This window comes from Lepidochelys kempii, chromosome 1, assembly GCF_965140265.1.
Source record: "Lepidochelys kempii isolate rLepKem1 chromosome 1, rLepKem1.hap2, whole genome shotgun sequence".
Classification (NCBI taxonomy): domain Eukaryota; kingdom Metazoa; phylum Chordata; order Testudines; family Cheloniidae; genus Lepidochelys; species Lepidochelys kempii.
In genome coordinates, this window is record NC_133256.1 from 215,091,032 (window position 1) to 215,115,859 (window position 24,828).

The 24,828-nt window shown below is 45.3% G+C and overlaps 1 protein-coding gene across 1 annotated transcript in view; it reads left to right on the plus strand.

Annotated features, from left to right (window-relative positions):
* Positions 1 to 20,933: 20,933 nt before the first annotated feature.
* Positions 20,934 to 24,828, plus strand: part of LOC140898857 (scavenger receptor cysteine-rich type 1 protein M130-like) — a 54,180-nt gene continuing 50,285 nt past the window's right edge. Inside the window, exon 1 of the mRNA XM_073313383.1 lies at positions 20,934 to 20,997. Within this exon, the coding sequence (XP_073169484.1) occupies positions 20,934 to 20,997 (64 nt within the window). The remainder of the gene's footprint in view (positions 20,998 to 24,828) is intronic.

The window sequence follows — 24,828 nt, forward strand, 5'->3', positions numbered from 1 at the left end:
ATGTGGTGCATGAGGGGGCGAGGGGTGCAAGCTCTGGTAGGGAGTTTGGGTGCAGGAGGGAGCTTAGGGCTGGGGCAAGGGGTTGGGGTGCAGGAGGCGGTGAGGGGTGCAGGCTCTAGCTGGGCAGTGCTTACATCAGGTGGCTCGCGGAAGTGGCTGGCATGTCTGGCTCCTAGGCTCAGGGACGGCCAGGTGGTTCTGCGCACTATCCCTGCCTGTTAGGCGCTGCCCCCAACACTCCCATTGGCCGCAGTTCCCGGCCAATGGGAGCTGTGGAGTTGGTGCCCCGGGCTGGGGCAGTGTGCAGAACCCCTTGGCCGTGCCACTGTCTATGAGACTGCCTGCCCCGCTGCATTGATGGACTTTTAGCCACCTAAAATCTCCTGGATTGGCTTCAGTAGCCTCCAGGAAATTGAGCCTGCTTCTGGGAGACTCCTGGCCAATCCAGAAGGGTTGGCAACCCTAAGTCTTTCTCAGGGTCACTGCTTCCCAGCAAAGGTCCCCCATCCTATAAGCATGGTCTATATTCTTTGTTCCTAGAAAAATAACTTCACATTTAGCCATATTAAAATAATATTATATGCTTTACCGGTTTACCAAGTGATCCAGATCATTCTGTATCAATTACCTGTCCTTTTCATTGTTTACTACTCCCCCAGTCTTTTGTCATCTTCAAACCTTATCAGAGATGACTTTATTTTTTTCCAGGCCTTTGATAAAAAAGGTTAAATAACATAAGGCCAAGAACTGATCCCTTGGGACCCCACTGGAAACACACCCACTCAATGATAAATCCCAGTATACAGTTACATTTTGAGACCTGTGTTGACCTGTAACACTAACCTAATCTGAGTGTGCAAGATTCGATTATATATCACATGTTAAAGCATATTCTAATGCTTGAAGATCGTAAAATAGAAGCTATTAGAGCTGTAATGCAAGACTTGCTAGTAGGTTTACATAGGAATCTGTGTAACAACTAAGGAGGGCTTAACAATAAGCTGAGGCCTAGTGGGTCTCCTAGTAGTCATGACAGCCTATGTAGGAAAGGAGTTAGCATTACAGCGTAACCTAACGTTATAAGATTTAACAATAGTTCACAATACGTAGCTTGGGATACACAAGGACACCACAGAAGCTGGAAGTAATGGATTTCTAGGGGATTTATGGGGATTTGTAACATGGAGAAACCACATTTATGTATTGGAACCACTGAAAAAAGAATGACAGGTTTCAGAGTAACAGCCGTGTTAGTCTGTATTCGCAAAAAGAAAAGGAGTACTTGTGGCACCTTAGAGACTAACCAGTTTATTTGAGCATGAGCTTTCGTGAGTGAGCTGTAGCTCACGAAAGCTCATGCTCAAATAAACTGGTTAGTCTCTAAGGTGCCACAAGTACTCCTTTTCTTTTTGAAAAAAGAATGACACCAAAAGAGCTAATGCTAGCAACCAGAATCTAAATTGTGGGCCCCGGAACGACAAATATGGACAGTGGGCGGAGACCTAAATCAAAGATGTGTGGGGGATGTGAGGAAAATGGTATAGAAAGATGTTTGCAGATAAAGATATTATCTCACCTATCTCACCCCTTTTATAAACAGATGGTCAGACCAACCCTTGAGACATCGGGATGACAGTATGGTGGAAGCAGACTGTCACTGCCAACTTTGGGAGCTCTCCACTTACTGTTCTCTTCGTATTTATCTCTAATGGTCTCCATAAGATTTCAAGAATGTGAGCTGTGGGGTGTTGTGTTATATGTATTTGTTTTCATATAATTATGCTTGGATTTATTTGGATTTTAAATAAATGTAAATAAAATCTTCCTAGTTCTATTTGTCTGATTCACCAATATCACTTGATAATAATCTTAGATAGGTCCCTGAGTAAGGAATCTATTATTAGTGACCTGTGCAATTTGCACCTTAAACTTATCAATGGCTCCACTTGTCAGGTAGCAGTTTTTAATCCATAACCACGATGATGCTATTTATCAACAAAACTTATAGTGTCACCAAAAAGAGATATCAAGTTAATTTGACAGGATCCATTTTCCATAAACCCACGTTGATTCACATTAATTATATTACGCTCATTTAATTGTGTCTTAAATGAGTTCCATATTAGAAGTTCTATTATTTTGCCTGCAGTCAATGTAAGTCTCATAGGCCTACAATTACCTAGGTCATGCTGTTCAGCCTTTTTAAATATTAGAAAACATTAGCTTTATTCTAGTCTTGTGAAGCTTCCCCAATGTTCCAGGAGTTCCTGAAAACCAATATTTATGATTCAAACAGCTTCTTGGCCACTTCTTCTAAAACTCTTGGTTAAAAGTTATCCAGACCTGCTGATTCTAAAATGTCTAATGGTAGCTGCTGTTTAACATTCTCCTGAGTTGTTTCTTCATCATCATCCTTATCTTCATGTGATATGACTACATCATCTGACTTTGTCCCAAATATGGAATAAAAATATATAGTGAAGACTTCTGTTTTTTTCTGCATTGCTACTGATAATTCTACCATTTCTGTCTAGTAAATAGACTGATACCATTTTTAATATTCTTTTTGTTGCTAGTATACTTTACAAATTGCTTCCAATTGTCCTTAATTCTGCTGGCTATAGATTTCTCCTTGTATGCCTTTGCTTCCCTTATCAATTTTCTACAGTTCCTGACTGCTCATATATACTCATTCTTATCATATACATAATTTTAATAAAAGCCTTCAATTCCCCTCTAAGGGTATGTATACACTTCAAAATTAGGTAGATTTTATAGAAGTTGGTTTTTAGACAGGTTGGTTTATTTTTAACTTCTTTAACCACTGGGGACCACCCCTGAGAGGAGATTTGACCAATCGGGGGGAGTTCCAGGGTGGGGTGACCCATCTGGAAGTGGTTCATGTGACCCCTCTAAGAATTCCTCCCATTGCCCTCTACCAGTCAGGATGGGTTTCAGCTGCAGAGGACCCCCTGAGAGCAGATTTTACCAAAACAGGGCAGGTTGTGGGGCAGGATGAACCACCCAGAAAAGGGTCGTGTGACCCCTCTAAGAACTCTTCCCACCACCCTCTGACAATCAGAGGGCGTCAACACCACCCCATAAGTCCCAGAGCCTGGCAGAAGAGACCATCCCTTATCAAGAATGCGTGTTTTAGAAATCATAGAAATGGGATTTCTGAGAGGAAACATGGACTCCTTCACCACCCCATGAGAACTTCAGACTTTGTTTTAGCCCCGAGCACTTTTGGACTCGCGTGGAGAAAGCGCTACATCAGCGACAGTTCCGATGAGGGCCCTTTGACTCAACTGTTGATGGATATGCCGGAACCCAATCCCAAAACCCGACCCCTAAACCCAACGGCTCGTGAGGAAGACTGACGAGCATGACGGCGTCTCATTGTCCACTCCTATGGAGGAAGGCGACTCCGGCTCGTGGGCGTCACTGGTGGACAAGATGAATGGAAAAGATGTCACTCAGGTAAATGAACAATTAAGAAGTAATGTTAGAGGATTTGTGAGTGTAATGGGGTTAGGAACCACGGTTACGTAAATCTAAAACAAACAGTGGGAACTTACACTGTTTCTTTTCTGAAAATCTCTTGACAGCTCGACTATGCCTTTCTAGAGGCTTTTGCGAACTTACACATCGGTAGCCCTGTGGGGGTAAATTTATCCTGTGTCAGCTGTTTTTGCTCCTGCCTGAGACAGGGATCTGGACAATCCCAAAAAGAACAAAATGGAGGAATGAACCAGCTCAGACTCCCTAATGGTAGAGGTCATGGCATCCATTTTTGCAGGTGGCTGTGAAAGGTCGTGTTAAACGAAGCGATTAACAAAATTTATTTCAATGTGTCAATGTGAATGTGTCTCCGCTCCACACTCGTGTTAGTAAAAGGTGACACAAGTAACAGTCATACCTACGCATACGGCTCTGTGAAAGAAAATATGTTACACCCCCAAAAGAAGTTGGGAGCTTCAGTGGGGTGAACCCTCTTTTTCAAGTGGCCAAAAAGCATATTTAAAGTTTAAATAGAAGACAGGTAACAGCTTGGCTTTCAGACCAGGATGCTTACACTATACACAAACCGGCTTGAACACGTTTTAAAAGAAACAAGACCATTGTTTCAGATGTGCAAGTGGAATAGCAGGCAGATTTGGCGGACATGCACCGGTTCTCCAAACACAACAGCGGTTTTAAGTACATCTTAATAGTGATAGACATTCTATCCAAATATGACTGGGCCTTAGGCCTTAAAGACAAAACGAGTGGTGAGGTATCCAAGGCCTTTAAAACTATTTTCAGTGAAAGTCGTGTGCCTCAAAAATTACAAACCGATCGGGGGAAAGAATTTTTCAACAAACATTTAAGCAGATTGATAAAACAGCATGGCATTCACCATTTTGTTACTAATAACGAAGTCAAAGTAGGGGTTGTAGAGCGATTTAACAGAACTTTAAAAATGAGGATGTGGAGTTATTTTACAGCCCATCACACCTTTTACTACATTGACATGTTACCTGACTTTATAAAGAGTTACAACCAGAGCTTTGACAGAACTGTACATACCAGACCCACTGATGTTAACCCTTCAAATTCTCTGAAGGTATGGAAAACGGTTTATGGAATCGGTTTTAAAATCAGACTGGTTGTTGCCCCTTTTAGAAAAGGCGACAACGTGAGAAAGGTTATGAACAGATGTTTACTGATGAGATATTCATAGTGGATGAAGCCTTAACCAGGGGTCAGAGACTTGTTTACCGATTAAAAGATTACAAGGGTGAGACAGTTACTGGATCTTTTACCCTGAAGAATTAAAAAAAGTAAACCCCAAACGAGACAGGATTTACAGGATTGAAAAGTTTCTCGCAGAGAAAGGAAAAGGGAGAAAAAAGCAGCTACTGGTGAAATGGTTGGGATGGCCTGGTAAGTTTAACATCTGAGTGGAAGCGTCTCAACGCTGTGACATTTAGACACGAATAAAAAAGATTCCTCCTGCAAAGACAGAGAGGGAGAGAAGTGAGCGATGGTGGGTTTTACATCACTTTGCCCAGCAATGCCAGCTCTGAAACTTTTCCCCAAAACACCAGTTCAAACTTTACAATACAGCTAATTAAGCCCTTTGATCTCCTGGGTGCCTGGGAGGTGTGGTTAGTGGAAATACAATATCCGCACAGCTGGAACACGATCAATGAAGACACCCCTTTCGAAATCACCTTTGGAGATATGACGTGGAGTTTCATCCTGTGACGAGGTTATTACTCGTCCATACCCAAATTACTGGATCATGTGAACAATACCGTGGCTTGTCACCCAGGATCGCCTGAGGTAATCATGAACTATGACCCTGTGGGTAGAAAAGTTCGACTTAAATCCATCGATTTTACTGATATGTTTTGTACCAGCGATAAAACTCATTACGTCCCTGTCAGTAAACACCACAATGACACCATCACCATTGAAATAAAGACAGATCAGGAGAAACACGTCTCATTTCCCTTCGGCAAGGTGATCATCAAGCTGCACCTGCATCCCCGGATTTTTCTAAAAAGCAAAATACTATTTTGGCAATCCTAAAAATTATGGTGACCCCACCAACTACAGAAACTACTCCAGAGTTCAGGCTGGATACGCCCTACCTGGATATCATGGGGCCCCCATGATGTACAGGGCTGGCATGGGCGGAATATTCCATAACCTCTTTCGAAAAGCCTTACCGCTTTTGAGGAGGCGGCTAGAGATTATTAAACCCTATGTAAAAACCGCCACTCAAAACATAGCTAGAGACGGAGTAGGCCATGTCTCCCGTGCTGTTCTGGAGAAGGTGGGAAATCCAGCTTCACAGGAGGGATCGGGGCTGATCTACATTAAAAGGGGGAAGAGAAAGAAAAATGTGTCATACCCATGACGCATAGGTCCCCCAAAACCCTTTAAAAGAAGGGCTTTGACGCGCAGGGCCAGCCATAAGCGAAAGTCCAAGAGGAAGCCTGGTAAAGAGGAGACGCTCTCCGCCTGGTAAAAGAGAGATATTTTAATCAACATGGCTTTTGTTCACTGCAGGTCTGAAGAGTGCACCAAATCTGAACTAGACTTGTTTCAAATAGCCCCTACGCAGACCAGCATTGAGAAAAGCATCTACATCGAGATGCTGCCTCTATCGGCCGTTATGGACAGTGGAGTAGCTGCGGGGGGAGCGGGACAGCAGCCGCTCCCCCGCTGAGCACAAGTGGCGCCTTGTGAATGTCTTGGCGCCTTTTCAGTTTTCCCCTGTTGAGGGAACAGGGGGGAGCGATCCATCTTACTCACCAATCGGCACTCTGGGTCTTTGGCGGCACCTCGGCAGCGGGACATTCACTCGCGCCGGGTCTTCAGCGGCACCTGAGTGCCGCCGAAGACACCCGGAGCGACTGAGGGCCTGCCCCCGGAGCGCCACTGGGTGAGTAAACGTGCCGTAGCGGGTGGTCCCTTTTTTTGGATCGCTCCCCCTGTTCCCTCCACCTGGCTACGCGGCTGGTTACAGAGTCTGCCCCCATTGACTTTTTATAGCAGGGAATGGCATCGATTTAAACAACATGCTGCTGTACCTGTGTTGCAAGATTGTAGAAGGAGACGGAACTGGACTTGCCAGGGACGCCGAGGTGGGGCCTGGTGAATTACCCAGTGGCCTCTATTTTTAGCCGGTTGGACGTTTCACTGGGAGACCCCCTAGTAAGCCAAAGCAACAACTGTCACCCTGTAACGATGCGGCCTCTGGCAGGACGCAACTGAGAGTATCAATGCAGGACAAATTGCTTGGAGCAGGGCAGTTACAGCCCAAGGCTGGGTTCCCTTTATTATCAAGGCACACCAAACCAGCCAAACAGAGAGGACTTCGGTCTCACCCCACTGGCTAACCATAAGTCATACAAGCAACTCCCTTCGACACTCCAGTTTCCCAGTATCGCCAAATCCACTCTTTATGGGGACGAATGGTTGTGAAAACCAATACCCCAGTAAAAGAAAAAAGGTTCTCCCGATCCCAAAGGACCAAGCCCCAGACCCAGGTCAATATACAAGTCGGATCTGACCCACAAATCATGCTGTTGCCAATCCTTTAGAATCTAAAATCTAAAGGTTTATTCATAAAAACAAAGAAATTTAGATGAGAGCTAAAACTGGTTAAAGGAATCAATTACATACAGTCATGGCAAAGTTCTTGGTTCAGGCTTGTAGCATTGATGGAATTACCTGCAGGCTCAAATCAAGTCTCTGGAGAACATCCACAGCTTGGATGGGTCATTCAGTCCTTTGTTCAGAGCTTCAGTGTAGCAAAGTTCCTCCAGAGGTTAGAAGCAGGATTGAAGACAAGATGGAGGAGATGCAGCAGCCATTTATAGTCTCTTGCCATTTGGCTTCTGCTTCCTTTGTTCCAAAAAACAAGCTATCCAGCACATGGCATGGAAAAACCTTACAGTCCTGTGCATAGGCATGTCCCTGCATGCCTTGCTGAGTCACAAGGTGTATCTGCCTTCTCTCAATGGGTCACTTCTACAGCTGATGGTCCTTAATGGGCCATCAAGCAGGCTAGGCAGTGCTGATGGCAACTTGTCTGGGGTGTCACCCAGAAGCATAGCACAAGTTTGAAATACAGACAGTCTAGAGTCAATACTTATAACTTTAAATACAAAAATGATACATGCATACAGATAGCATAGTCATAACCAGGAAACCATAACCTTGTCTTAGACACCTTATTTGACCCCCTTTATACAAGATTTGGTGCCACTACAGGACCTTGATTGCAACAGTGATCTATACGGTCCCAGTTTGTTTCAATAACGTCACATATCCTTACAGGGCCTTTATAGAATCGATGCTCAACTACAGTTACGACACCCTCACCCTGCAATTTTCTGTTGGTCTGTTTTACAAAGACACTCTTGGACAAACGAAGAAAGGGAGTTGGATGGTGGGAGTCTAGGGTTTGTGAGGCATGGAAAGCTGATGGCCCAGAGCAGGATGGTAGAGCTATTGGGTCATTTACACAGCGACCTGTTTTTTCAAGAAAAACTTTTGTTGAACAGAGTGTATGTAAAAATTAAACTGACACGCAGCAAAGACGCCTTCTGTTTAACGGGTGATGGGGCCAAAGGCTTTAAACTGCCCATTGTATCAGCGTCCCTTTTTGTGAAGCATGTATGGGTGGCCCCGGGCATCTGTCTGGGGCACACGGAGGCCCTGCTTACCGCTAATGCTAAATACCCCATGAACCATGTGGGAATGAAAGTGTTTAGCATCCCCGCGGGCAGAAGGGTCAGTAACCAAGAGAATCTGTTTTGGGACAGTTACCCAAAATGCTTGTTCTAGGGTTTGTGGATAATGATGCCTTTAGCGGAAGTTACACTAAAAACCCCTTTCATTTTAAATGTTACGACATTAATTTTGTGGCCTTGTATGTGGATGGTGAACAGATACCAGCCAAGCCTCTGCAACCAGACTTCGAGGCCGGACGGTGCATGAGAGAATACACGAATCTGGTACAGATGGCTGGTAAACACATGAAAGATAGTTCTCTGTTAATCGACCGTGAGGAGTTTGTACAGGGTGACACCTTGTTTGCCTTTGACCTGTCTCCCGACCAGGAATGCGCCGATCACTTTTCCCTGATTAAAAGCAGGAACCTGAGAGCAGAAATACGTTTTGGGTCGGCTTTGATGGTCACCGTCAAGATGATCGTGTATGGGGTTTTTGATAACATCATAGAGATAAATCAGAGGAGAAACATTCTGTTTGACTACAGGTGAATATAGACACCATGCAGCTCTCACGTGTCTTATCAATGGAGCCTTACACAAAAAAGAATTTCTTAGATGTGTTCCCTTGTGATTGGCTCCCTTGTGGCAAACTGTCTCAGAGACCCCTAAGTTTCGTGGTCAACACGCATCTGCACAACCAACCAGCTAAACACTGGCTCACCTTGTATCTGGTGGAGCGCAACCATGGAGAGCTTTTGACTTATCCAGGCATCCCCCAAACTGTGTGTTGTTTCCTAGAAGCATTATGAATTTTTTAAACAAAAATGCCACTGACATTGTGTTTCACAATAGACAATTACAAGACCCCCGCTCCTTCACCTGTGGCTATCACTGGGTGTTTTTCTTACATCATTGTAGCAAGGGTTTATCTTTTGACCAGATTTTAAAATTGTATTCTAATGACTTAGTGCAAAACAACCAGATGGTGATGAATTTTGTAAAAAATATAAAATGTAAATTCTCAGGCATGTCTAGCCTCGCTCAAAACATGTTTCAACAAACCCTTGTATCTTGCAAAGATTTTCATAGCCATGTTACCCAATAAAGCACCCCAGGTGAGGGGTTTAAAGACAATTTATATTTGTTTTTTTTTTTTTTTAAAGAATGACCAATTCAGAAAATTACACAGATTTTTTTTTAAAAAAAGTATAGAAATGTTTTATTTAAAGCAAAACATTACCAGTTTTAAATATATTTTTTTAGAACATGAAAAACATCACACACTGAGCCAATTGGATCTTTTTGCCAATTTTTGGTTTTTAGATCGCAAAAAAGGGGTCACGGTTTCTCGATCCAGCCCCGGTGTTGGCAGTCAAGGCCTTTGAGCGTTCCAAAAGATCTCTGTTGGCCAGGTTGCCCATAACGGAAGATGGTACATTCAGTTCCGCCATGGCATTCATAAACACATCCCATCCTTTAGGTACATGTCTGCTCAGAACAGAGTGCATCTGGGTAATGGCCCAAAGTCGAGCATGTTAGAATCATTAACCACAGAGCCTTTGTAAACAAAAGCCCCTTTATTATTCCACGAAGAGATATTTTTATCCTGGCCCAGTTTATTTAGCAATACTAATGCATTTTTTCTTATTCACATTATCCAGGACCTCCTGAGCAACAGAGTCTGAGGTCGTTGGTGTTTCTGGGGGTTTGGCAGTCACACTCTGTTTCTGTTCCCATAGAAACAGACTTATTTTCCCTTTGTCCACATCGCTCTGCTTCACGTACGTTAGGTACCTTTGAAGCACGGCACTGTAAAGTTTAGCCTTTTTGTATTCAGCTAAGTCAGTTCTTTGAAGAACAGACTTCATTTCAGCATCCAGGAAGTGAGTTGCGGTCGTTCTGATATTTTCCTCCACAGGAAGGGGAGCCCTTAATTGCTCCAGCTGGTGGCTGGGCACCAGGTAAATTTTTTCTGCATACTCCATTATCGATTAGTCAAATGCCCCGTTAAGCAAAACTTAACAGAGGTCCAATAAACCCCCCACGCTGCTTCACCAGATGCTTCTTTCTTTTAAGTGAAACCCTTTGACTACACAGAGTTTTTATAAGTGCACTTGATCTTCTGTCAAAGGTACGTTTCCTTTTAAGGTATTGAGTGCTCTTTCTGAGATGGCCACCACTAAATCGACAGAGGCTGAACACAGTATAGCCCTCCTTTGCTGTGGGGACGATTTGCTAAGTAATTTTCAAAGGACCAGGTTTCTCTTCATGCAGCTAGACATGTTTTCGGTCAGCAACCCTGGCTGTTAAAAAGGGGCCTGCTTATCATTCATCTCTTTTTATACCCGGCTGTTGTTCTTTTCAAAGTATAAACCGCCAGCCAGTCTGGAGGGAAAACACCGGTTCTTAGTCTCTACGCTTCTGGCGTGGAAGCGTTTAAATCCACCACCAGGTAGCCATAAGGTCTTTTGGTGGCATCCTCAAAAGCTTCCAGAAAGAACTGAGCTTTACCGGGGTACAATTGCCGACCTAGCATAGCAATTTGTAATTCATCCCTGGGGTTTTTGAACAGAACCATGTACTTTGTGTTCAGGTTAATCGTAGGACTCTTTTTTCCCTGACAAAATACATTCTGGACTATATACATAATGCTCTGGTTCCTGTGATGCATGTACTTGGTAAAGACTTTCTCGATTTCATTGCTTTCACAAGCAGAGTTCATCAGATCATCCATGATAATCATATTTACTTTATTGGTAGGAAACAAAAGGTCATCCTCAAAAGCATCAGGTAGCCCCTCCACAAAATTGATAAAGAAATATTTACAGAGCGGTTCTTTAAACAGAGGTTGCCAACAACTGTAACATCGCACAATAGTCTGGAGGGAGAAGAGCTACTGTGTTAGGCTTCAAAAACATAAACCTGTACATAGCCATGCAGACAGATACCAGCATTATGTACCGGAAAGGATCTAGACACAGTTTTATCTCGGTGAATTTACCAGGGCCTTTCTCTACTATAATTCCCATCTCCATCATTTTCATAATCTCTTTTCTGTGGAGGATACAGGCCTGTCTCAAAATTTTGACATCCTGCTGACAGGAATACGTGGGCTCTTTCTGCAAGTCAAATGTCTCATATCTGTGGTCCTGATACCAGTCAAGAAACTCTGCTTTCTCCCTTGGCATTATGCTTTCTACACCATAGTGCTCAACACTGGGCATAGGCCCCACGTAATTTTGATTTTCTAAAGTGATAAAAAAATGTGGAAAATACCCTTTGCACCCTTCAAATCCCATTGCCTGCGAGAGCTTGCTAAGCTTCATGGGCAAGAAGTTTAAAGAGTCTATAAAACCAATGCCCAGGGCCTTAACTCCCGCACACATTAGTTTACTACCCTGAGTGATGAGTTCTATGCACATCTTTTCCTTCAGTAACTGTCTAACGACGAAGTGCTCATCATAACCTTTGGTACTGTGCGCTAGGAACGTGTAGTCCCGGAACTCTTTGCCAAAAAAGGTCTTAACAAAGATAGAAAGACACTCACAGCCCTTAAATTCCCAGGATTTTTCTGGCTTTAGGGACATAGCAAAAATTTAATTGGGCACATGCAACCCCATCTCCTGCGTGCATTCAAAATCGTAAAAAAATATACTTTTGGGCTTTCTAATGCGATCCATAAAACAGAGGTGGCTGTGTACATCACCAGCGATCAAACCCTGACACTGCTTACAGCGCCTCCCTTTACACCCGTGCCGCTTGTCCACGTAAGACTGACACTTATCACACAAAGTTTTAGACAGGCATTCGACTGGTTTTTTCGATGCACAGTCAACGTGTCCGTCTAAACTCTCCTTGGACCGACAATACAGTCGACAGCTAGGACACCTCAGCGACACGCCCACACTGTCCGAGCACGTTACGCTCAAGCAGAGGCGGCAACGATACCTGCAAGAGTAGTCGTGACTGTACACCGTGTGGCAAAACTCACAATAACTTATTGCACCCAACAACTTTTTCACACCCAGAACCCCATAGTAATGCTCATTGTACAACAGGATCAAAAAAGTCTTGGGATACACTGGGCCCCCCCGGTTTAAAGAAGCCCCATCCCCCTTTTGCTGCATAAAGCACCACCTGTATGTTGACTCCTAAATGCTGTTCAAACGTTGCTACGTCACTGAGCAGAACCTTTTCTTGGTATGACCGCCCCAGTTTCTCATGCAACTTTCTTGCCCCCACTAACAATTCCGCATCCATAGGTTTACGGTCGGACATGACGGCCAAGAGCCTGCCCACAAAACACAGGTTGGTACCGGTGTAAGTCAGATCTACTAAACATTGTCTCTTTTTATGGACGATTTGAGTACTGAGGATAGAATTTAAAACTCTACGAGCGCCCACACCCCTGTTTTTACAACTGTCACAACGAGACGCAACGTCCCATCGACGTGCAACTCTCTATTGCTCTGTAGCAGCTTTGAGGTCTGATTGAAGAAATCCTCAGCAGACAGCTCATCCGTAGTTCAGACTGTAAACAAAGGGTTATTTAAATTACGGCTCTAAATGTAACTGAACATAATCATCTGGGCCTACCCTACCATTAATGTCATCGAGAACTAACTGTATCCCCCTGTGTATGGCTTCAACAACCTGCTGAATTGAATTTATTCGCTCAAGATTGACGGAACGAAATTCCTCACATTACACTGACCCCCCAAATCTAGGTCATTCACGTTGCCAACTTCTCACTCTCTCCCTATATACCTCTGCATTTTCAGGGTTACTTGGGGGTTCCTCTCTGGGACCGTCAGTGGCATCTTATACATCACATGCTATTTGAGAGTCAGATACCCAGGGGCATCCATGAGGGTCATCAAGAGTAGATGGGGACCCATCTAGAGAGCCTTCTGGGGAATTTTCTAAATCAGACTCTGTGTGAGAGTCACCACCACCCCGCAGGTCAGATTCCGTCTCCCCATTTTCAGACAAGCCAGTCTGAGATCCTCCAGTAGGGGGCATCTCTTTGTTTTGTATTTTTCCACATTACCTCTTTAGCCTTTTTAAAAATTTTTACAGTGATCCTGGCCTGGAACTTTTTGGCAGCCATCTGTTTATCCTCCAAGCGCTGTCCCCGCTTTTGTTCACACCTTAGCTGATGTGTACCCTTGAGGGTGCCCCTTTTACCCAAGGCCCTTTCCACGAATAGTCAGGCCAGCTCAGAGCCACCCTTTGGAAAAAATTGAAGTATTTTTCAAAAAGTCACCCACAAGAGCTTTTGGATTTTTGATGTAGTTTCCAGCCCTCCCAGCAGTTTAAAACCAACAGTTTGCAACAATATACTTTTCAATAAACCCACATGCATTTAAAAGCCAACTGCAGAAAATTACCTTTTACCACAGGGTGAAGGGTTGCTACCACACGGTTGTTCTGTTTTCTCCCATGTGTGTTTGGGCCTTTGGGTTAAAGAACAAGCAAAAATTTTAGTTCGCATTATTCCCTAAATGCATCAACCCGCTATACAATCTGTATAATACCTGAAGTTTTTTAATTTAACAGTATTAAGCACAACTTTTGTTAAAAATGTTTTTTGGCTTTTACCACCTTGGCCTGGTGGTGAAATCAGCTTAAAGTTACTAGTTCTATACTAAACAGATCACACTGCAATTAAGATAGGTACCATTATTTAGTGAGGACAGCATGGCCAAAGAGTGACATTATATATGTAATCCTTCTGCCCATCCGATTTGGCAGCAACAAGGGCCAGGTTCAGTATCTAGGGGTTCTGTTTCAATAACACAATGCAAAACCGGCTCGAGCCCCCACCCAGGGACAATTACATACCACCCACCCGGTGCACCTCTCAGAGGCAATACTTCCCCTCTCGCAAGCACAGAGTCTGAATGTAGCAAAAGCCTTTTAATAAAGGAGGGAAACAATGCTGCATTATTTTGGGGAAACACCACAAACAGGATTCATAACACAAATCATGAGCAAAAGACCCACCCCCAAGTACATTTGGCAACATCCTTTTCCCCTCAGGGTCTTAAGTCCAGCAACCCAAGTCACCCCACCCACAGTTTCTGACCTTGGTCAGTGCAGCCTCCAGAGTTCAGAAGTTCATCTGCAGAGTTACCTCCCAGCCTGGGTGGAAGTGGAGGGAGGTATGGGGGGCATCTTACATGTTCCGCTGCTCGGGTCGACGGCCAAGTACCACGCCTCTCCATGGGGTCCTGATGCAGTCTTCACTGCCAGCTGCACCTCTCTGCTGCTATCCACTCTGCACGCCTCTCCAACAGCCATCCTGCTGTCCACTCCACTCTGCCAGCCACCCTGCTATCCGCTCCACGCACCTCTCTATCAGCCATCCTGCTGTCCGCTCCGCATGCCTCTCCACCAGCTGCCCTGCTATCCACCAGCCACTCTCCAACTTTTCTTCAGGCCAGCCCTCTGAACACAGCTCTCAACAAGTTTAGCTAATAGCAGAAAAGCCTCAGGACCAGTACACCACTAGCCCAAAATAGATCTGAAGCTTAGACTTAAGTATCAATGGTTTCAGCTCTACAGCATGTAACAAGACTCCAAATAGAATAAAAATTAACTCTATTATTACACAACAGAAGAGGAACAAAAAGAAACCACAATAGTATTTATAAAGGAACCCAGGCTCCCAATTATATCTACCTATTCCTAATATGTTTCAAGTCATTGGGTTTTGGAACCCATGTCCCTTGCCTAGCGAGTACTACTTAGTGGAGGGCGAGTCCCTCCATCATAAAATGCCAAGCACAGTTCTACTGTCCCTGATTCACATAACCAGGATAACAACCCTCTATTACTCCTGCCCCAATAACAAAGAGACTGGGGATCCCACAGCAGCCAAAGTGACCATTTGGGCAGGCAGTCCATCCTGCTAGGCAGGGTGGGTGTGCCCATGCAAACTAGATCAGCCCCTGAAGTTCTTTTCCACAGCTCACCACCAGATGTCAGGGTACAGCTCATTCTGACTCTGCTTACATATAATATATATTTTCAGAGTTAAAAACAGGGAGCATACCTCCTCTTGCAGTCCAGCAGCAATTCAATTCAAGATAGTTTCTGTTGAAAGAGGACAGTCTCCAAAAAAATTACGGTTTTTATACAATCCTAACTCTTTGTTTCAAACAGACTTCAAAAGTCTGTAGTTAGCAGGTTGATTTGATCACCACAACTCTGAATTAAGGATTTTAGGCCCCCCCCCCGGCCCCTAACATTCCCTTTTATGATCTGGCATGCGGGAATTAAGTTCTCTGCACAACTGGGCTGCTTTTGGCTAATTTTTTTTCTTTTAGTTAAAATACATTTTTCTGTTTCAATGAAAAAAACAGTAAATCACCATATACAACAATCCTTAATGTTACTGTACCTCATTCCCAAGTTGGGGCTCCTTGCAGATATCAGTGAATATCTTAGGGCTTGTTTGTTTGTTTGTTTGTTTGTTTGTTTTTTAAACATGTTTCTTTCATGCTTAAAGTTTGGGGGTTGTTTTTGAAATAAAATGGGTGTATCACAACCATAGTAAGCACCCTACAAATACCCAGAGCTTTTAAATGTTTGATTGTCTTTACAGCACATGCTTGTTCTAAAGTATGGTGGAGGTTTGTGAGCCCTTGAAACAGTTCAGTTTTGGGTTAGACCCTTGTTTATGTTTGTGAATATATTATTTTAATGACTTTGAGTTGCTAGAAAGAGTGATCCATAGCATTCAACTAACTCCTGGGTTATATTTAAACTGTCCAATAATGTTCTACAAACTTCTTAGGTCATATTTAAACTGTCCAATAGAGTTCTACCAACTCCTGGGGATATATTTAAACTGTCCAATAGCATCTGCGAATTTCTGAGGTTTTATTTCATTTCATATTAATCAGAGCTCACCATCCTCACCCACCCACCTCCCTTACTGTGTGGGTACACCCGTCAAATTTAATTACTGATCACTAATATGATTAACCCTGATGGCAACAAAGGTGGGTAATCTCAGTCACCGTGGTTATTCCGTGGGGGGTTGGTTAAAACCATTCAGTTCAATACGGTAGGTCAGCTCTATTGTACTCAAACACATGTCTGAACCTTCCCTGCTTTTTTTTTAAATTATAAATATTACCCAAAATTGAGCCAGCTAGTAAGCTTAGGGAGGACTAATGACCCACCAGAGTTTAGCGGAAAGCAGCACCTTTATTATCCTGATAGCTAAGCTCAAAAGAAGGGATGGTGGGTGGGGTGTCACACTCACACTCGCATACTCACGCTCCCAGGACAGGCACGGCACTGGAGATGTCAGGATCCTTCAAGGTAAGTGTCCCACAGTGCAGCGATGGACAGTGCGATGAAGGTAAGTCTTCCCAAGGCACGATGGAACGCAACACGGGGAGCCACTGGCCAGGCAGTCTGGGTGAAGGGCTTTCACGGGAGGTCCAAGCTTGTCAGTGCACTCCTGAGCACATGGGCCCTTCCCCTTTTAAGGACCTGCTCCTCATGGCCTGCGACTAGGGATGACTTGGCGGCGTCTGGTTGGTCACACTCCACCCAAGCCAGTGTCCATGCAGTGTCCATGCATTGGGTGTGTGAGCGCTGCCTAATTAGAGTCCCAGGCACCTTGTTTACCTGGGAGCTCTTCTGATCTTCCAGCTGTTCACCCAGCCCATTCGTCCCACAAGCATTCCAGGAGGGACGGGGAGGGGGAAAGCCACTTCACAGGTATTCAAAGAGGGAGAGGAGACAAAGGGGCCGGGGGGAATGTAACAGACCTTTTGAGCATACAGGTTATACATAGCATAGTCATACAGAGCATACAGATCACTGCTGCACCTACAACAGTAAACACATTTTTAGGGTCCCCCTCCCACACACAAGATTCTACACCATACATTTCAGCTTTTTGCTGTAAATGGGTCTCTTTTACACAAAGACACAAGAGCTAGGTTCTCACAAACTATTTTTTTTTATTTAAAAGACATACAGCTCCTTGAAAACAAACCAAGATGCTCCGTTAAAACTATTAGCTCACTCAAGGGCCACAGACACCTTTTAACAGAAACACAGATAGCCACAAAGCCCTTTTCAATAGATTTTTTTAAAATTTACAGCTACCAAGTTTTATATGGCATGTTTGTCCCCTCACCATTCTCTAACTTAATCCTTTTAGATTTGTTAAGCAGGGTTCTGTAACTTTTTGTGCGGAGCAGATGATCAATATAACGCTATATAGATATATAACGCATCTTCCGGTTTGGTCATTTTCTTTAAAACACTTCAGGGTCTCCACTGAATTGCACAGCATTTGTCAAGGTCACCCCTTGCACTAAATATTCTTGAGTTCAGCACAGACATTGCATAGCATCACCTATGGCAATAACAGTGTTTAAGAAGCTTTCCAAACACAGCTCAGCACACAAGCCCCGGAGCTTGCAGTTCATATCCATTGAAGTCCAGGCTACACAGTCCTGGTGCCGTTGGCCTGGCACGTCTATGACACAGTTCTCACAGTCTTCAAAAATCTTTCCCTAAGACAGTGATTAAGGACAGCATAAATTGCAATGCGTACAAGAAAAGTGTGTCTTTTTTATACTCACGACGTGGCACTGGCTCAGTTAGTTCCATGCCAAGCCTCCGCTTAAACTCCTCATAGCCGTCATCCTCGGAGTCCTCTTCAACAATTTGTACTGGTGTTGAGCAAAACCAAGGTGGGCCCGGTTCATCTTCATTGTTTGATGCAACACTGTCCAGGGCCTCCAGGGCCTCTAGAAAGGCATTGTCGAGCTGTCAAGAGACTTTCAGAAAAGAAACAAGTTTAAGTTCCCACTGCTTGTTTTTAGATTTACACAACACCAGTTTCTAACCCCATTACACACACACACACACACAAATCCTCTAATGTTACTTCTAAATTGTTCATTTACCTGAGCGATGTCTTTTCTCAAAAAGAAAAGGAGTACTTGTGGCACCTTAGAGACTAACCAATTTATTTGAGCATGAGCTTTCGTGAGCTACAGCTCACTTCATCAAATAAATTGGTTAGTCTCTAAGGTGCCACAAGTACTCCTTTTCTTTTTGTAATACAGACTAACACGGCTGTTACTCTGAAAGATGTCTTTTCTGTTCACCTTGTCCGCCGGTGACTCCCCCGAGCTGCGTTCGCCTTCCTCCTCCAGGGGGGTGGATGACGAGAGGCCAGCACACTTATCAGGGTGTCTCATGAGCAGCTGGGTTTCGGGGTCAGGGTCTGGCATATCCGTCAATGGCTGGGCCAAAGGCCACTTGGCTGCTCCCTCCTCCTCCTTGGAAATCTTGCTGATGTAGCGCTTTCTTTGCGGATGCTCGAAGGCCTTCGGTGCTAAAACAAAGTCCAAAGTTTTCATGGGGGTGGTGAAGGAGTCCATGTTGCCTCTCAGCATTTCCACGATTTCTACAACATGCATTCTTAGTAAGAGATGGCCTCTTCTGCCCAGGGCTGGGACTTACGGGGTGGTGGTGCTGCACTCTGATTGGCAGAGGGTGGTGGGAGGAGTTCTTAGAGAGGTCACATTACCCTCTGCTGGGCAGTTCATTCTGCCCCAGAACCTGACCTATTTTGATCAAATCTGTTCTTGTGGTGGTCCTCTGTGGACAAAACCCATCCCACTTGGTAGAGGGTGGTGGGGGGAGTTCTTAGAGGGGTCACACGAACCACTCCCGGATGGGTCGCCCTGCCCCAGAACTCCCCCAATAGGTCAAATATCCTCTCGGGGGTGGTCCCCAGCAGCTGAACCCCATCCTGATTGGTAGAGGGCAGTGGGTGGAGTGGTTAGAGGGGGTCACATGACCCACTTCTGGATGGGTCAACCCTCTCTGGAACTCCCCCTGATTGGTCAAATCACCTCTTGGGGCAGTCCTACCAGGGCAAAACCCATCCTGATTGGTAGAGGGCAGTGGGAGGAGTTCTTAGAGGGGTCACATGACAGACCTGGCTTCTGATCATGTGTCCAGATTGACCCCAGAGGTAATACGCCATATGCGGGACTTTTGGTGACAGGTGGGTGGGACTTAAGGGTAAAGGGGCGGGGTTAAAGTTTGATTGACGGGAGGTCCCTTTAACTACTTTGGTGCCATTTCCTCTTTGTCATTACTGTTTGTTTAAGTAGAGGGAGGGTAGAGTGAGGGGGAATGGAAGGATTCGGGTGCAGAGTTTCTTAAAAATAAGGAGACAGAAGGAAGGGGAAGAGGCACATAAACACCTCCCCTGCCAAGCGAGTCACTCACTGTCAAGTGTTTTTCTGGAATCACAACACAGCAGAGTCTCAAGGAGGGATTCAAAGGAGGATCAGGTGCTGGTTGCACAGATTTTCTCAGGGAGTTTTCTCCATACAGATAGGGCAGCACGGGAGACAATGCAAAGGTAAAAAGTTAAAGACGTTTCTCTTAATCCAAGTATTTGTAACAGTTCTCTTGAGGAAGAGCAGGAGGTAGGTGTGGTGCCAGCCAGTCATTATTCTGTGCTATTCCCTTGCCTTGTGTCTGTTCCTTGAATTGTCTGTGTCCCATGAATCAAGTACACTTGTTTCCAAGGAGCCCTCCTGCTGCTGATAGCACTGATGGGCATGGTGTGAGCAGGACCTCCTGCTTGTGCAAGAGAGGGTCATGGCCTACTCAGGAAGCCCTAAGCTCTGCCTCTACCACTAAGAATCATGGTCTAGACAGGAAACCCCAAGGCCGGGGTGAAAGTAACATTAAGCACTTACCGGTACAGGGGCCTGACTCTGGGCCCCTGGAAAGGGCGGGGACTTGGGAAGAAGGGGCGGGGCTGGGGGATCAGCGTCCCCCAGCCAGCCCATCTGCGCTCCCTGGCCTGTACTGCCTGGGGCTCCGTCAGTGATTTAAATTTTAAATTGCTGGCCCCAGGGCAGCTGCCCCTTTTGTGCCCCCCTTTGGCAGCCTGGGTGGGGGGGCAATGATGTTAAAGTGCTGCTGTGGCAGCACTTTAACATTGTCTGTGTACGGGCCTCTACCGGCAGCCACTTTTTACTGGTATGTTGTAGCGGCCCACTTTCCCCCCTGCCCCAAGGCCTATTAGTAGAAGAACTGTCAATATTTCAGAGGCTGCTGAGTAATTCTTCTTCTATAAAGCTGATCTGAGCGACACAACCTGGTTCTAGTGAGTTGTCCTTGTCTGTAATTGGGCATGTCCTACACTGGGAATTGGTCTTGTAATGATCACCTTCGCCACAAGAGATTTCTTTCCTAGTTTATAAAATAACCTGCCTCAAATGTCTCCCAGTTCATGTTTAATATGATATAGAATCTATCAGGGCGAGAAACAGCACGACTACAGTTTGTGCAGAATTTTTCCTTCCGGCTCCAGAGATTGGGGGTTACCCGATGATCTGAGGCTGTGGTAAACCTGACATCAGGAGGGGGCTCATCACTCATATATGGTGATGTTTGTTGCTTTCGAGTTTTATTGGATGTTTTAGCTGCATAAAGTCACAGATAAAACCACTGATAATAACTAAAAAGGCAGATGGGTTTGCTATTGGTTCCTTCCCGCAGCTGATGCCAGCCTCTGAATCTATATATTTCCCTTCCACTGCTTTGTTGTCACTTGTCAGACACAGAGGAGCCCTGGCCGGTGTTTAGCGGCAGCCAGTGCAGTGAGTCGGGGGACAGCAAGTTAGGCTGGCAATGAAGGGACATCTCTCCATTCCGGTGCTGTGGCTTCTTCTCCTCACAATTCAGGACATTGCAGGTAAGTCTCCTCTGTGCTTCACCAGGGGAGCTGGGTCAACTGGAACGAGGGTGGTAACTTTTAGAGTCAGCTTTTTACCATCGGTACCTGGCTTGGACGTTGTGACTTTTCCTTTCGGGATTAGACCTTGCCACTCTAATCAAGGCGTTTGTAACCTTGAGATTAGACTATTCAAATGACCCTAATGTGCAGCTGTACCTTAAAACCATTCAGAGAACAAAGCTGGTGCAAATAGCAGTGACTCACTGATCAGCACATCTCACTGGGAGCATGTTACAGCCGTGCTGGAGGGTCTGCACTAGCTGCCCATCTCTGGGTGGAGGTTAAGGTGTTGGTGATGGTTTATAAAGTCCTGAATGGTCTGGGACCAGCCTCCCTGAGAGATCTCCTCTTTCCCCGTGATGTACTGCCACAATTCTGGTTAGCGGGGGCACCTGAACTGGTTCCCCCGTTTTATAAAGGAGAGGGGTGGCTGGCAGGGTGCTATCTGTGAGGCCTCCACGACTCTGAAACTTCTTGTCCCCTTTGGGCCAAAATAGCCCAAATCTGGTGACCTTCTGGGCATACTGCAACAGACACTTGTCTGGGGGTGCGGGTGGGAAGGACCCAGGCTGTGCGTCACATAATCCATGTCTAGTGGCAGCCGGTATCAAGTGGAGTGCCCCAAGGGTCGGTCCTGGGGCCGGTTTTATTTAATATCTTCATAAATGATCTGGAGGATGGTGTGGATTGCACTCTCAGCAAATTTGCGGATGATACTAAACTGGGAGGAGTGGTAGATACGCTGGAGGGGAGGGATAGGATACAGAAGGACCTAGACCAATTGGAAGATTGGGCCAAAAGGAATCTGATGAGGTTCAATAAGGATAAGTGCAGGGTCCTGCACTTAGGACGGAAGAACCCAATGCACAGCTACAGACTAGGGACCGAATGGCTAGGCAGCAGTTCTGCGGAAAAGGACCTAGGGGTGACAGTGGACGAGAAGCTGGATATGAGTCAGTAGTGTGCCCTTGTTGCCAAGAAGGCCAATGGCATTTTGGGATGTATAAGTAGGGGCATAGCGAGCAGATCGAGGGACGTGATCGTTCCCCTCTATTCGACATTGGTGAGGCCTCATCTGGAGTACTGTGTCCAGTTTTGGGCCCCACACTTCAAGAAGGATGTGGATAAATTGGAGAGTCCAGCGAAGGGCAACAAAAATGATTAGGGGACTGGAACACATGAGTTATGAGGAGAGGCTGAGGGAGCTGGGATTGTTTAGCCTGCAGAAGAGAAGAATGAGGGGGGATTTGATAGCTGCTTTCAACTACCTGAAAGAGGGTTCCAAAGAGGATGGCTCTAGACTGTTCTCAATGGTAGCAGATGACAGAACGAGGAGTAATGGTCTCAAGTTGCAGTGGGGGAGGTTTAGATTGGATATTAGGAAAAACTTTTTCACTAAGAGGGTGGTGAAACACTGGAATGCGTTACCTAGGGAGGTGGTAGAATCTCCTTCCTTAGAGGTTTTTAAGGTCAGGCTTGACAAAGCCCTGGCTGGGATGATTTAACTGGGAATTGGTCCTGCTTCGAGCAGGGAGTTGGACTAGATGACCTTCTGGGGTCCCTTCCAACCCTGATATTCTATGATTCTATGATTCTATGAGAAAAGGGTGGGAAAGACTTTCTGTGGGTGTCTGTCTGGCTGAGTTCCTGTTGAAATGGTCACTTCATACTGCAGGGATTTGAGTGTTATCCATGCTGTCCGGATGCCTAGAGCCTTGGCTTGGCATCGCTTTAGTAATTTCAATCCCAATAAATACATCAATAATTTGGTTTCAGAGTAACAGCCGTGTTAGTCTGTATTCGCAAAAAGAAAAGGAGTACTTTTGGCACCTTAGAGACTAACCAATTTATCTGAACATAAGCTTTCGTGAGCTACAGCTCACTTCATTGAATGCATACTGTGGAAACTGCAGAAGACATTATATACACAGAGACCATGAAACAATACCTCCTCCCACCCCACTCTCCTGCTGGTAATAGCTTATCCAAAGTGACCACTCTCCCTACAATGTGCATGATAATCGCGGTGGGCCATTTCCAGCACAAATCCAGGTTTTCTCACACACACACCCCCTACACACAAACTCACTCTCCTGCTGGTAATAGCTCATCCAAACTGACCACTCTCCTTACAATGTGTATGATAATCAAGGTGGGCCATTTCCAGCATAAATCCAAGTTTAGCCAGAACGTCTGCGGGGGAGGGGTAGGAAAAAACAAGGGGAAATAGGCTACCTTGCATAATGACTTAGCCACTCCCAGTCTCCATTTAAGCCTAAATTAATAGTATCCAATTTGCAAATGAATTCCAATTCAGCAGTTTCTCGCTGGAGTCTGGATTTGAAGTTTTTTTGTTTTAAGATAGCGACCTTCATGTCTGTAATTGCGTGACCAGAGAGATTGAAGTGTTCTCCGACTGGTTTATGAATGTTATAATTCTTGACATCTGATCTGTGTCCATTTATTCTTTTACGTAGAGATTGTCCAGTTTGACCAATGTACACGGCAGAGGGGCATTGCTGGCATATGATGGCATATATCACATTGGTGGATGTGCAGGTGAACGAGCCTCTGATAGTGTGGCTGATGTTATTAGGCCCTGTGATGGTGTCCCCTGAATAGATCTGTGGGCACAGTTGACAACGGGCTTTGTTGCAAGGATAGGTTCCTGGGTTAGTGGTTCTGTTGTGTGGTATGTGGTTGTTGGTGAGTATTTGCTTCAGGTTGGGGGGCTGTCTGTAGGCAAGGACTGGCTTATCTCCCAAGATTTGTGAGAGTGTTGGGTCATCCTTCAAGATAGGTTGTAGATCCTTAATAATACGATGGAGGGGTTTTAGTTGGGGGCTGAAGGTGACAGCTAGTGGCGTTCTGTTATTTTCTTTGTTAGGCCTGTCCTGTAGTAGGTGACTTCTGGGAACTCTTCTGGCTCTATCAATCTGTTTCTTCACTTCCGCAGGTGGGTATTGTAGTTGTAAGAATGCTTGATAGAGATCTTGTAGGTGTTTGTCTCTGTCTGAAGGGTTGGAGCAAATGCGGTTGTATCGCAGAGCTTGGCTGTAGATGATGGATCGTGTGGTGTGGTCAGGGTGAAAGCTGGAGGCATGTAGGTAGGAATAGCGGTCAGTAGGTTTCCGGTATAGGGTGGTGTTTACGTGACCATTGTTTATTAGCACTGTAGTGTCCAGGAAGTGGATCTCTTGTGTGGACTGGACCAGGCTGAGGTTGATGGTGGGATGGAAATTGTTGAAATCATGGTGGAATTCCTCAAGGGCTTCTTTTCCATGGGTCCAGATGATGAAGATGTCACCAATATAGCACAAGTAGAGTAGGGGCGTTAGGGGACGAGAGCTGAGGAAGCGTTGTTCTAAATCAGCCATAAAAATGTTGGCATACTGTAGGGCCATGAGGGTACCCATAGCAGTGCCGGTGATCTGAAGGTATACATTGTCCCCAAATGTAAAATAGTTATGGGTAAGGACAAAGTCACAAAGTTCAGCCACCAGGTTAGCCGTGACATTATCGGGATAGTGTTCTTGATGGCTTGTAGTCCATCTTTGTGTGGAATGTTGGTGTAGAGGGCTTCTACATCCATAGTGGCCAGGATGGTGTTATCAGGAAGATCACCGATGGATTGTAGTTTCCTCAGGAAGTCAGTGGTGTCTCGAAGGTAGCTGGGAGTGCTGGTAGCGTAGGGCCTGAGGAGGGAGTCTACATAGCCAGACAATCCTGCTGTCAGGGTGCCAATGCCTGAGATGATGGGGCGCCCAGGATTTCCAGGTTTATGGATCT